General features: G+C 36.4%; 1 protein-coding gene across 1 annotated transcript; it reads left to right on the forward strand.

Annotated features, from left to right (window-relative positions):
- Positions 1–465: 465 nt before the first annotated feature.
- LOC125666693 (intermediate filament protein ifa-1-like) lies at positions 466–10,679 on the forward strand. Its single transcript, XM_056152456.1, has 6 exons — positions 466–796; positions 1,623–1,736; positions 4,126–4,220; positions 7,631–7,748; positions 8,951–9,045; positions 10,037–10,679. The coding sequence occupies exons 1-6, from the start codon at positions 466–468 to the stop codon at positions 10,154–10,156; spliced, it is 873 nt and encodes a 290-aa protein (XP_056008431.1). The 3' UTR covers positions 10,157–10,679.
- Positions 10,680–14,102: the final 3,423 nt, after the last annotated feature.

The following is a 14,102-nucleotide window of genomic DNA, read 5'->3' on the forward strand; positions in this document are numbered from 1 at the left end:
CTCAGTTACCCGAAGCTTATTTAACTTTAACTGACATTAACTTGAACATTTATTTAGCATTAACTTGAAGTTAGTTAAGCTTAATTAACTTTTGTGCAACTGGTCCCATAACTATAAGTAGCCGGTAATCTTATTATATGATTAAATTCAATTAGTAGCTGATAATATCATTCTAGGATTATAACCTCCCCCCCCCCCTTCTTTTTTCCCCCGTAAAAAGTGTAAGCTATGAAAAATACATCGTCGGTTACCCACGGGTGCTTCTATTCGATTATCGTGGTTTTCGACGATGTGAAAAATACTAAGTAGAGTAGAATTCTTGAAAAACTATTTTTATGATGCATGATGGCGAACATCATTATGACGTCACAATCACAACGCAACTAAAGCCATTGTGACGTCATAAGAAAGAGTATTTCATATCTTGTCACGTCTTGTACGGTGTTGTTAGCGAATCTTTTAGAAATGTTGAAATTCTTCCGAAAAGTCTTTGGTAGGAAGAAGCACCGCAATGCTGAATGTCAGGCAGTCGTGATAGACTACGACAAGATTTCGTATTCTGCGCGAGAAATGAGAAAGAATAACAGCGATGTGCACTGCGTGTATCAGTCTGTGCAGGAAAACATCACGGACGTCGGAGAACAACTCCGACGTTCCGAGGATTTAATGAATGAAGTAGCAAAAAGTTTCACAGAGATGGAAAAAATGGCTGAGCGAGCCTGTGAAATTCTCTGCGCGGAGAAAGAAAAATTGGACAAGAAGAAGGAGACATTGTGGAAGTTGAAAGAAGATGTCGGTAAGTTGTAGGTTTATGCCGGGGGAAATGGCGAACTGTAGAAGCATGTTAAAGTATTTTCATAGGCGCCTGGGTCAAGGATATTGCACTATAACCTATATGTAAAAATGGAGGAAATTCGAACCACGAATAAATATTTTTTTCATTTTTCAGGAAGCTTAACTACACGTGTCATTATCACAGAACACTAATTTATCCACGTTTTAAAAAAAATGTCTTATCTCACTGATTCATAATATTTAATATAATAATATAATAAACCATACATGTAGATCGGATCCTTGACACAGGCGCCTATGAGTATTTTGTACATTTTCATAATTTTGTCAATCCCACCGGGAATTTATGTGTATTTCTGACTGTTTTGCATTAGGATACACGGTGGTACTTGCATATAATACAAATAAGTATTATCATGTTCAAATGTCTCGTGTATGAACATTGCTCATACTAATAGTGCATATTTTACTCTTGTTTTGTTTTTCTTTTTATCGTCATTGCACAATGAAATGTTAACAATCAGGTATGCTGTATGCCCGAGAGGACCCTAATTTGGAAATAAATCATATTCTATTCTATACCCTCAGGAAAATTAGAGAGGAGATTCAATTCCGATTTTTATAAGATTTTGGGAAATTTTGATTAAATATTTTAATCTTATTTTGCAATAAGATTCTGTTTGTGAATACATGTGCCTTCAGGTGAGAGTCACCCAGGACTTTGGATGTTTTCTATAAAAAGCAACTGATTCTTGGCTTATTTATGTCTATATAAACTCTACCGTGTAACAGAATACATTCCATTATTAATATCATTTTTTCTCCAGAGGATTCTAAATACCGCCTGACATGTTTGAAAGGATCGGCATTGGAAGAGCACGTGAAAGCAGCCGAAAGTGGGACTGCTGTTAGTTTGGGGTCTTCTGTGCGCAAGGAGCGAGGTGAGTGATTGGGTAGTTACACAATGTTCAGGCCTGTTTATGCCTGTAAAAGCAAGGTGAGGGGTACTGATTGCCTGTGTGTGTCGGAGGGAGGCACATCGTTCCTTTTCTATGGGCCTGCTTTGTTATTTAAAAGAAAATCTCCATAGTGTTGTACAAATTAATTTCATAGAATACCAGCTTATATAGTGTTGATCAGATCCAACAGTACTACACAAGCTCTGAGGAGCTTGTATTTCAACAGAATATAAGTAAAGCAACAACTAAATGAAACAAGAAATGCATACATTACAGTCATGTACATGTATATAGGCATGCAAACGAATGAAAGTCTGCACACGCAAAATATGGCATAAAACGGGTAAACGTGCCACACACAAATAAGTATAACTTGAAAGCATCTTGAGAAATCAACACAAAAATAAGCATAACTTAAGTTAAAAGCATAAGGAGAAATCAACTCAAAAATAAGTATAACTTAAAATCATCAGGAGAAATCAACACAAAAATAAGTATAACTTAAAGGCATCAGGAGAAATCAACATAAAAATAAGTATAACTTAAAATCAGCAGGAGAAATCAACTCAAAAATAAGCATAACTGTGAATTATTAAGCACTAGGGGATAATGACAGGCTTTTTGTAAGTAAATAAAATAAGGGGCAATACAGTGGGCGGGGTAATCCCCTTCCAGCAATATCCCATGGGGATCCGGGTTAGAATAGGTCCTCAGATCAGTATTCCCTTGCCTGTCGTAAGAGACGACTAAATGGGGCGGTCCTTCGGATGAGACCGCAAAAACCGAGGTCCCGTGTCACAGCAGGTGTGGCACGATAGAGATCCCTTCCTGCTCAGTGGCCATAAGCGCCGAGCATAGGCCTAAAGTTTGCAGCCCTTCACCGGCAGTGGTGACGTCTCCATATGAGTGAAATATTCTCGAGAGGGACGTAAAACAATATTCAATCAATCAATCCAGCAATATGTCATTAAGAAAAATAAGATGAGCTATATGCTGTCACAAGACAGGATTACCCACACGCAGGTGTTTACATGTATACCTATAAATAAAATATCCCTCGTACTTGTGTAACTAGCAAAGAGTCACATAATTTACTTGAATATACAAGATTAAATTTGTCATAAATGCTCAGGTGAGGATATGACCTCAGGGAGGAATACGTTACCACATTGCCAGAGGCGTTGTGCGATAAGGAGCCCTAGCATGCACAACTCAACTCATGTTGATGACTTATCTACAGGAATGAAAACGCAAGACAGAATACAAACACACAAACAATTTCTTCTCAGAAACTACAGAACATAATCTGGTGTGTGACATCTTTATAGGTAGAGGGAAAAATCAATAATTCTATGGTCCTTGCCCCGTTTGCTCCAAGGGGTGGAATTATAGCTTTAAGAATGATCAATTATATTTTCTAAAAATATCCGTTCCTCCTGAACATGAAGTAGACTAACTGTGTGTAAAATAACATGTACGAGTATTATAAGGCAAGCCAAATCGTCAGCTGTATGACCCCCTTGGTCAGTGGTACATACACTAGTTTGAGATTAAATACTATATATGTAGTAGCTCATAAAATGAAAATGTATTTCAACCTTTAAAAAAATTAATACTGAATATATAACAGACCAAGTGAGCTACGGTTACCAAACTGCGAAACTCACTGCTGGGTCAGGGCGTTAGACATCAGGGTTGTGGTTAACAGGTCATGCAGTTAAAATATCATAAATTTATCATTAGAATCTCCTCTTTCTCATTCCTGAACATGTACATTTCTAGTAGACAAATGGTACATAGTCCATTACCCTAGGTAGAGTTCAGGACCTTAGATACATCTATTTAATTATACCATGTTAGATAAATCTATACAATCATACAATGGTAACACTGGATGCTTAATCGGATCCGATTGATGCAATTACATGTAACACCAACAACAACAACAAAAATGAAATACGTCCCTGACAATCTCATTTTTCATTACGCAATATTCAGTAATTCGTATGGATATGGTAGAATTTTAGCATCTTCTGGAGATCTATGTTGAACTGTAGCTCTCTGGGAAATATAAATCCGTGATCTAACCAACCCCCCCCCCCCCCCCCCCCCCCCCCGAATAATTTGATAATCTACAATTTTAATTGCATGGTTTTTCTCATTATATAATACATTTCCCCAAAAAGTTTATATTCATTTTACACTCTTACATAAAAATTAAACTGTTAAGCTGATTTACTATTACAGAATTATTAAGATATCAATCCTAATATTACATTTACACTAATCGACTTTTCTCGAAATAGCGAAATGCTCACATGAGTAAATAGAAACACGTGATTATGAATGTATTAATGAATTTCATTTGTAGAACAACTAGAACATCGGCTTTCTGTCGCCAAAACGGATGTGGATAAATACACAGAGCAAAACATGGAGGACGAAGTGGTGATACAGAATGTACAGGTATTCTTACTATAGGTGATTGAGAGTGTACAGGTATTCTTACTATAGGTGATTGAGAGTGTACAGGTATTCTTACTATAGGTGGTACAGAGTGTACAGGTATTCTTACTATAGGTGATACAGAGTGTACAGGTATTCTTACTATAGGTAATACAGAGTGTACAGGTATTCTTAGTATAGGTGATACTGTGTGTACAGGTATTCTTACTATAGGTGATAGTGTACAGGTATTCTTACTATAGATGATACAGAGTGTACAGGTATTCTTACTATAGGTGATACAGAGTGTACAGGTATTCTTACTATAGGTGATAGTGTACAGGTATTCTTATTATAGGTGATACAGAGTGTACAGGTATTCTTACTATAGGTGATAGTGTACAGGTATTTTTACTATAGGTAATACAGAGTGTACAGGTATTCTTACTATAGGTGATACAGAGTGTACAGGTATTCTTACTATAGGTGATAGTGTACAGGTATTCTTACTATAAGTGATAGAGAGTGTACAGGTATTCTTACTATAGGTGATACAGAGTGTACAGATATTCTTACTATAGGTAGTACAGAGTGTACAGGTATTCTTACTATAGGTGATACAGAGTGTACAGGTATTCTTACTATAGGTGATACAGAGTGTACAGGTATTCTTACTATAGGTGATACAGAGTGTACAGGTATTCTTACTATAGGTAGTACAGAGTGTACAGGTATTCTTACTATAGGTGATACAGAGTGTACAGGTATTCTTACTATAGGTGATACAGAGTGTACAGGTATTCTTACTATAGGTGATACAGAGTGTACAGGTATTCTTACTATAGGTGATAGTGTACAGGTATTCTTACTATAGGTGATACAGAGTGTACAGGTATTCTTACTATAGGTGATACAGAGTGTACAGGTATTCTTACTATAGGTGATAGTATACAGGTATTCTTAGTATAGATGATAGTGTACAGGTATTCTTACTATAGGTGATAGTGTACAGGTATTTTTACTATAGGTAATACAGAGTGTACAGGTATTCTTACTATAGGTGATACAGAGTGTACAGGTATTCTTACTATAGGTGATACAGAGTGTACAGGTATTCTTACTATAGGTGATACTGTGTGTACAGGTATTCTTACTATAGGTGATTCAGAGTGTACAGGTATTCTTACTATAGGTGATACAGAGTGTACAGGTATTCTTACTATAGGTGATAGTGTACAGGTATTCTTACTATAGGTGATACAGAGTGTACAGGTATTCTTACTATAGGTGATACAGAGTGTACAGGTATTCTTACTATAGGTGATAGTGTACAGGTATTCTTACTATAGGTGATACAGAGTGTACAGGTATTCTTACTATAGGTGATACAGAGTGTACAGGTATTCTTACTATAGGTGATACAGAGTGTACAGGTATTTTTACTATAGGTGATACAGAGTGTACAGGTATTCTTACTATAGGTGATACAGAGTGTACAGGTATTCTTACTATAGGTGATACAGAGTGTACAGGTATTCTTACTATAGGTGATACAGAGTGTACAGGTATTCTTACTATAGATGATAGTGTACAGGTATTCTTACTATAGGTGATACTGTGTGTACAGGTATTCTTACTATAGGTGATACAGAGTGTACAGGTATTCTTACTATAGGTGATAATGTACAGGTATTCTTACTATAGGTGATACAGAGTGTACAGGTATTCTTACTATAGGTAGTACAGAGTGTACAGGTATTCTTACTATAGATGATAGTGTACAGGTATTCTTACTATAGGTGATACAGAGTGTACAGGTATTCTTACTATAGGTGATACAGAGTGTACAGGTATTCTTACTATAAGTGATACAGAGTGTACAGGTATTCTTACTATAGGTGATACAGAGTGTACAGGTATTCTTACTATAGGTGATACAGAGTGTACAGGTATTCTTACTATAGGTGATACAGAGTGTACAGGTATTCTTACTATAGGTGATACAGAGTGTACAGGTATTCTTACTATAGGTGATAGTATACAGGTATTCTTAGTATAGATGATAGTGTACAGGTATTCTTACTATAGGTGATAGTGTACAGGTATTTTTACTATAGGTAATACAGAGTGTACAGGTATTCTTACTATAGGTGATACAGAGTGTACAGGTATTCTTACTATAGGTGATACTGTGTGTACAGGTATTCTTACTATAGGTGATACAGAGTGTACATGTATTCTTACTGTAGGTGATACAGAGTGTACAGGTATTCTTACTATAGGTGATACTGTGTGTACAGGTATTCTTACTATAGGTGATTCAGAGTGTACAGGTATTCTTACTATAGGTGATACAGAGTGTACAGGTATTCTTACTATAGGTGATAGTGTACAGGTATTCTTACTATAGGTGATACAGAGTGTACAGGTATTCTTACTATAGGTGATACAGAGTGTACAGGTATTCTTACTATAGGTGATAGTGTACAGGTATTCTTACTATAGGTGATACAGAGTGTACAGGTATTCTTACTATAGGTGATACAGAGTGTACAGGTATTCTTACTATAGGTGATACAGAGTGTACAGGTATTTTTACTATAGGTGATACAGAGTGTACAGGTATTCTTACTATAGGTGATACAGAGTGTACAGGTATTCTTACTATAGGTGATACAGAGTGTACAGGTATTCTTACTATAGGTGATACAGAGTGTACAGGTATTCTTACTATAGATGATAGTGTACAGGTATTCTTACTATAGGTGATACAGAGTGTACAGGTATTCTTACTATAGGTGATAATGTACAGGTATTCTTACTATAGGTGATACAGAGTGTACAGGTATTCTTACTATAGGTAGTACAGAGTGTACAGGTATTCTTACTATAGATGATAGTGTACAGGTATTCTTACTATAGGTGATACAGAGTGTACAGGTATTCTTACTATAGGTGATACAGAGTGTACAGGTATTCTTACTATAAGTGATACAGAGTGTACAGGTATTCTTACTATAGGTGATACAGAGTGTACAGGTATTCTTACTATAGGTGATACAGAGTGTACAGGTATTCTTACTATAGGTGATACAGAGTGTACAGGTATTCTCACAATAGGTGGGATATTCAGAAAGTAGCACACTCTAGATGAGAAAGAGAGGTGTTAAAATTTTCTTATACCATTATTTTTGTTATTGAATAATGTTAATCTGAATTACAAAATCTCACGATCGCAAATTTAGTTTTTTGTACAATTGAAATTTAATTTATTTATATATATTTTAATTCATTTTGTTTTATTTTAAATACCACAGCATCGGCTTATGTTGTAAAGTTCCCCACACCATATCACGACCAGTAAAATCAGAATTAGATAATACTTATATTCAATGTATATAATGATGTTATGAAGAGGTATCTTTATTTAGCTCATCAGGGAGAGACTACAACAGGACCATGACAGCCATGTACGTCATCTCCAGAACGAGTGTGTCAATATGGAGAAAAAGAACACACTGTTGAAGTTCCGGGAAAAGCATTTTAACTGTAAGATAGTCCTCTGCCAATGTCCCGTAGTCCTTTCACACCTTTAAGCAAATATCAAGTTAACGTTACTTGTTTGCGTCTATATAAATGTGTCATGCTCTCTACCTAAATTGTTAAATTCATGACCTCTGGGTCAGGGATTCACGCCCTGGGGTGGGGCCAATATGGCCATACAGTGAGACGTCTTAAATGTTATAAAATATTCTCTTCTCGCTCCTATGTGCAAGAAAAACTAAATGCATAGTTATGATATTCATGAGGCCCTCTACTTAAGTTGTTAAAATCATGGCAGATGTATTAAAGGTTTAGGTCCTAGGGGAGGGGGGGGGGGGATATGACCTCTAACCATATACAGTTAAAATGCATTAACTCTCAAATTCGATTTCTTTACTTCCACAACAGTTAAAGATAAACTGAATGCATGGATTGATTTACATGCACTTAAATTGTGAAATGCATTGCCTGGCCAAGGCAGGGTTTCAGACTTAGGGTGGGGCCAATAAGGCTAGTGAACATGTGTTACTAAATGTAAATCTTAGAAAATCTTTTTCTCTACATCGGCAGCAAAAATCTCCTTTAATCTTAATATGTATTGTGACATTAATTTTTGTGCATAATGATTTATGACACAAACGATGACCCAACATGTAGAAAATCTATTTTGATTTGATGTGCATTGTAGGTTTGTAGCCAAAAAAACTGTACTTATGTCGTGTGTATTAATTATGATGAAATTGTGAATAAAAGAATGAAAGTTGGTACATTTCTGTACTGGAAGTATTTTATTTAAAACTTGTTAAATATTTTCCCCTTTTTGTCGTTCTTACTTTCTCACACACGCTATTGATTTATGATGTTTGAAATATTTTACTTCTGCTAAAACTGAAGAGAAACTGACTACATGGTTAGAGTCTACTGAAATTGGAAAATTCATAAACAAATAATTTGGTATACAGTATATAAATCTAAACCCATTCAAAGTGACAAAAACTTCAGTGTCCACGAATGTTATGGACAGTCCTCACTGCGATTCGTCTTTTTGCGTCATTACGCCTTTGTTTTTGTACATTACTACGCCTTTAGGCTTCAGGATCCGCGGTGTCCGACGACTTGTATTGCACATGTATAAAAAAATATGTAAGAATTTTTTTAAAAAGTCTATCATAAATCACATCATCATCGATGTTCATCATTAATTACAGCAAATGAAGGAAAAACAGAGCTGCTGACTTTCTTCAGAGTGCCTAAAGAGGAACAGGAAGCCACCAAGAAGAGATTCGCCTCACTGAAGAAAAGGGTAACTACAATCGGTCTCCTCTGTATGTAGAAGTAGCTGATTTACTTAAGCGTCATATCGGAAGATTGATCGCATGTTTAGATATCACAAAATCACTCTTCGTCATAAGTATAACTCTGAGGTTTTTTTCTTGGACAATGTAAACACTCAGCTACTTGAGCTTTTCAAAGGAAATATGAAAGTGAAGGGCTTTTCCATCAAGATTGATGCATAGCACATTTGGATCTTATAGTCGGAAATACATATCCGCCATTACAAATTATTGTGGAGATCAAGTGCAGACCTCAAAATCGAATATCGAAGCTTCTTTGAGTCAAATATTCTAAAGGCTAAAGGTAACAAACGTGAATTTCAACTATGTTTCATCCAACAGACAGTCAACCTACTGTTTGAATATTTTGCGCAGGTATCCACTATTTTTTGAAGAACTTAACATGGACTTGGTCTGTCATACTTATACATTATAATTTCTAAAAATGACGCGTCAGATCTATTGAAAATGATTATAATAACATAAAACCAGCCAGTCCAGATGCCATTTCCCCAAGACTTTAAAAGATACATTTCTGTTACAATCACTTAGCCATTGCTTAAACTATTTGATTTGTCACTGAGACTGAAAAAAAAAATGGCCTTATATTTGGGGGGAAGAGATTTTTAAAAACCCAAAGATGATGCTTAAAGAATTAATTAATGGTATACTCTACTATCTACTGCTATAGGGCCATGGACACAGTTTGAACTGAAATTGTTCAAACTTTCACGTGCTCTAATTACCACTTCCCAATCTGTTCCCCGCCGATTGCATTGGTGTGGTCGCTATGGATACGGTATTGCCACGCACTACTAACGCAGTACGCGTGTGCATTGTTATCGTATAGTGTATCGTGTCCGTTGATTGCGTTTTACTCGATGCTCCTTAATTATGTTACATGATAGGCACTTTCCCTCAGCTTATGCCGATACTTTCATTTTGTTTTCAACGATTTAGAAAGAGGCATTGCTTGAAAAAGTCCAAGGACAGAGAAAGAGAAGAGTTACCTTGGCGGAATATAATGCTCATTTGGAGAAGAGCATTAAAAAGAAAAAGCATGAGGCCATGTTAGGCTGAAGCTGGTGTCGGATTATTGTACAGTTATTTAAGAATTTGGAACGACAAATTGCATGATGATGAATGTTAATGATGAATACCCGTACATTACTATCCGTATTTTACCTTCTGTAAATCGTTTTAATTTCTCTATTCATTGCCTTGTCGGCTCTTTCATCTAAATATCGCAAAGGTTATTACTAATAGTATTTTAGATCTCAGTAATTTGGTTAAGGTTTTTATATCACAGCTTTCGAACAAATTTTATTCATTCGACAAGTAATTCCCGACTTCTAATTTATTTGTTGCATTTAAAAAAAACTAACAAACAAAAACAAGAGAGAAAAAAACATGTTTACTTAAGATGCGTTTAGTTTTCTTTACAGATTTTTTTTTTTTTTTTTTTTGTGAATGGAGGCATACCTTAAAATGAAATAGTGCTGACAACTCTGCCTCACCCCGGGCCATGATGCTGTAAAGAATCGCGTATTGCATTTGTACATTTTCTGTTCAATAAATTGGTTAATCTTGTCACTGCCTGCAAGTCCTGTGTTGGTTTTATTTATTGTAAGAACAGGAAATGTTTTATGTTCGACTGGGCCAATACGATAACATTTTGGAACTCTTCTGTGTATCAGAAGTTTTCAAATCGAAACAGGCTACTGACAAACAAGTTGATGCTACAAGAGTTTCAACAATCACGTTTAAAGTAAGCATTTTGCAAATTATATGGTCTTTATAACGATCTAGTTTGCCAATACAAACAATCTTTGGGTCAAATGCTGTCCGACGTGTTTCATACCGAATGTTAGGCCACTCTTGACACACTTATTTTGATTACGGATTACTCCGTTTACCTAATTATGATATAGGGCTCACGGTAGGTGTGACCGGTCGACAGGGGAAGCTTACTCCTCCTAAGTACCTGATTCCATCTTTGGTATATCTAGGGGTCTGTGTTTGCCCAACCCTTTTCTTTTATTCCTTATAACAGTTATGAGATTAATCAATGTTCGCTATCTTCACCTTTCATGTACATAATAAGTTTTCGATAAAACATTAACAATTAACTGTGGAGAAGAGACCTCTGCTAGAGTTCGTTTGCACTCAAACCAAATTCTTCCGTGCAGGCATCGTGGGATAGGAAATTCCTGCGAACTACTTTTCATAAAGATGGCCATGGGGTCGTCAGAAAGAACTGAAATCAGCTGAAAAATCATACTTTTTCCATAGCCAGTTGGTAGTAGGCACACAATGTCTCTTGCCTTCTTCCGACTTTAATTCGTAATCTGTTTTGCACGTGCTATGTCTGAATCCATGGGTTTTTTTTTCTTGAAGTGAAAATAGAAAAGTTACATAATTATAACATTTATTTCAATGTTTTATTGAACTTCTCTGTCTTTTTTATATACTCCAACTTCTTACCTTCAATTCATTTACAAAAGTATATGCTATTCATTAAATGAAAATTCTAATGATAAATATGCATTTATTGCCAAATGTAATTAGGCCGCGTTGTACACTGTAACCGCGGACGTACATTATCCCAAATGGGTACATGTTACGTGCAGTATCTGGTAGTGTCTCTGTGTGCGGAGACTCACGGGACTATGGATAATAGGAAGGGGAACTCAAAGAGTATGTCTGACGTAGAGCCTCGTTATCGCTCCCAAAAATATGCATATTCTGGCATGCTGTCATATTAGCATCACACCGCGGGATATACAGCAGATTAACAAAGTGGTGTCAGAATTCCTTTAAAGGCGCTTGGTCACTGAATGTTATCCGTTACTACAGGAAATCCGACACTGTTGCAACAACTGTACCGTAAGGCTTGTTGATAGGACTTTGGCAGATAAACTATATTTTAAATAAAATCTTTAAAAAACATCCTATCTTTTTCCATACATGTGACCAGTGACTATGCACTTTCAGACATAAAAAACAATATGTCATTTTCGTTTTCCTAACAATAGGCGTCATTTTCGTTTTCCTAACAATAGGTGTCATTTTCGTTTTCTTAATAATAGGTGTCATTTTCGTTTTCCTAAAACCTACTTGCTGTCTGTGAAGTTTCATTATGACTAAAACGGAAACGGTTCATCAGACATCATCCAGAAACCCGGTTCTCGTAATTGTGTAATCTGGTGGCCTTGACTGAATTGCATTCATTGACATGCTAATCTTCCATGTTCCGCACAAATTGCGTTAGTATCAATCAATATCGCACGCCGTTCTGAATAACAGCATCAAATTACATGCATGTGAACGGTCATAGACATATTCCGAAGATATATGGGATATGTTTGGAGTGGAGACGAGATGCTCTCCCACGCTCATAACTCAATAAAAGTAAAAGATTAAAAGAATGTTCGTCATATCAAATCGCTTAGGGAGGTTGTGACCGAATCTACACTCGAATGTATGTAACTCTGATTATTACAAATGTATTTATTCTTTGTAATTTCAACTACATGGATCGAGATGAAAATAAGTTAACAGGGGTATACAAGGATCAAAGTATTCATATTGATGTGGTACATTCGTCAATATGCCATATGATACTTAAGAAATAAAGTTAATTTTTGGAAATACATGTAGGTATAAGCCGTAACGTCGGCGTACTCAGAGAAGCACGACAATTACCAAGTTGAATGACACCAACACCACACATGCCTCAAACAAATATGCTGCCACCTGTCTATGTACAAAATTCAAATATCATAATTTCAAATATCAGCATTACAAAATCAAATTGCACCGACAATTCGGGAAAGTACCACAAAACATAGACCAAAGACGAATGGAAAACAAAAGTTGCGTTCGGAGGATCGGTACCAGATGTGTTCTCCGAATTCAAACCAGAGTAATGATATATATCTTGTGTAGGTGCAACAGCCATATAGGGTATCTTAACATCTCCACAATCAGATCCTAAAGGAGGTGCCTGGTTTGAAAACTGAGTCTACACACTCCCCACTGTATGTAAATATATGTGTAACTGATGGGCACCTTGTTCTGCCTACTCCTCTAAGAGTCTTGCAAGTAACTTCAGTAGTGCATTCTGAAGTACAAAGCGTTAGTAACAGTGGGTAACAGTCGTTTTGTGCTGGTCTAACGGTCATTCCGACTGTGACAACTGGTGCAGGACTTAGTTATACCACTAATAACCTCTGTGAGTAAATACCAGAGCCTGCTGGTGAAATGGCCATATCGGTTTTGCCTCCGATAAAGCTTTGGACTGAAACTATTGAGGGAGGATAGATATAGTAAGGTCACGGCAGTGTAACAACTGAGTGAGACAACGGCCATGTTTGTTTCACCTCCAGTTAATGGTGCCGGAGATAGTGATGACGCTGATGACCCTGTGAGACAATGACAGTCTGCAGGAGAAATGGTCGTAACTGTGGTTGTATATTGCTCGAGAATTTGTGACAAATACGGAGACGTCACCATTGCCGGTTGGAACTCTTCAGATGGTGGATCGTTACTGAGAAATGAAGCCAGCGTCACAGTTTGCTGGGGGAAGCTTTGTCAGCTGCACCTCCATTTGTCCCAGAATTTATATTGGTCAGATTGCACAGGACACATTTTCGAACATCCTCAGATATTCACACATGGCCCTACACAGATATACTAAGGTTTATATATTGCATGCATCACATTTGTCATGAAGAGCTACCCAAAGAGAACAAGTGCTGGGCTGTACCTTGGTATGTTGATATTCTAGAGACAACAGCAAATTATATAAGTTCATGACAAAGAAATTTAAAGGGAATTCTTATTTTCCTGCAATATGTCTGCACTACCCACCATAAATAAGTACATGTATACAAATAAGATTTTTACACATTTTGGCATGAAATATATTCAATACAATGAAAGAGAGCTGAATTCACTATGTACAACTTTCAATTTATAACACAAAATATGTTAAACATTTAATGAACAGTCAATATTTTCGGCA

The sequence above is a fragment of the Ostrea edulis genome, chromosome 10, assembly GCF_947568905.1.
Source record: "Ostrea edulis chromosome 10, xbOstEdul1.1, whole genome shotgun sequence".
In the NCBI taxonomy this organism is placed as follows: Eukaryota; Metazoa; Mollusca; class Bivalvia; order Ostreida; family Ostreidae; genus Ostrea; species Ostrea edulis.

Excerpts from the sequence above, each read along its gene's own strand:
- LOC125666693 (XM_056152456.1), top strand. The coding sequence starts at position 466 with ATGTTGAAATTCTTCCGAAAAGTCTTTGGTAGGAAGAAGCACCGCAAT. Across the intron at positions 1,737-4,125 it reads TTCTGTGCGCAAGGAGCGAG|AACAACTAGAACATCGGCTT; the intron begins GTGAGTGATTGG and ends TTTCATTTGTAG. Across the intron at positions 4,221-7,630 it reads TGGTGATACAGAATGTACAG|CTCATCAGGGAGAGACTACA; the intron begins GTATTCTTACTA and ends ATCTTTATTTAG.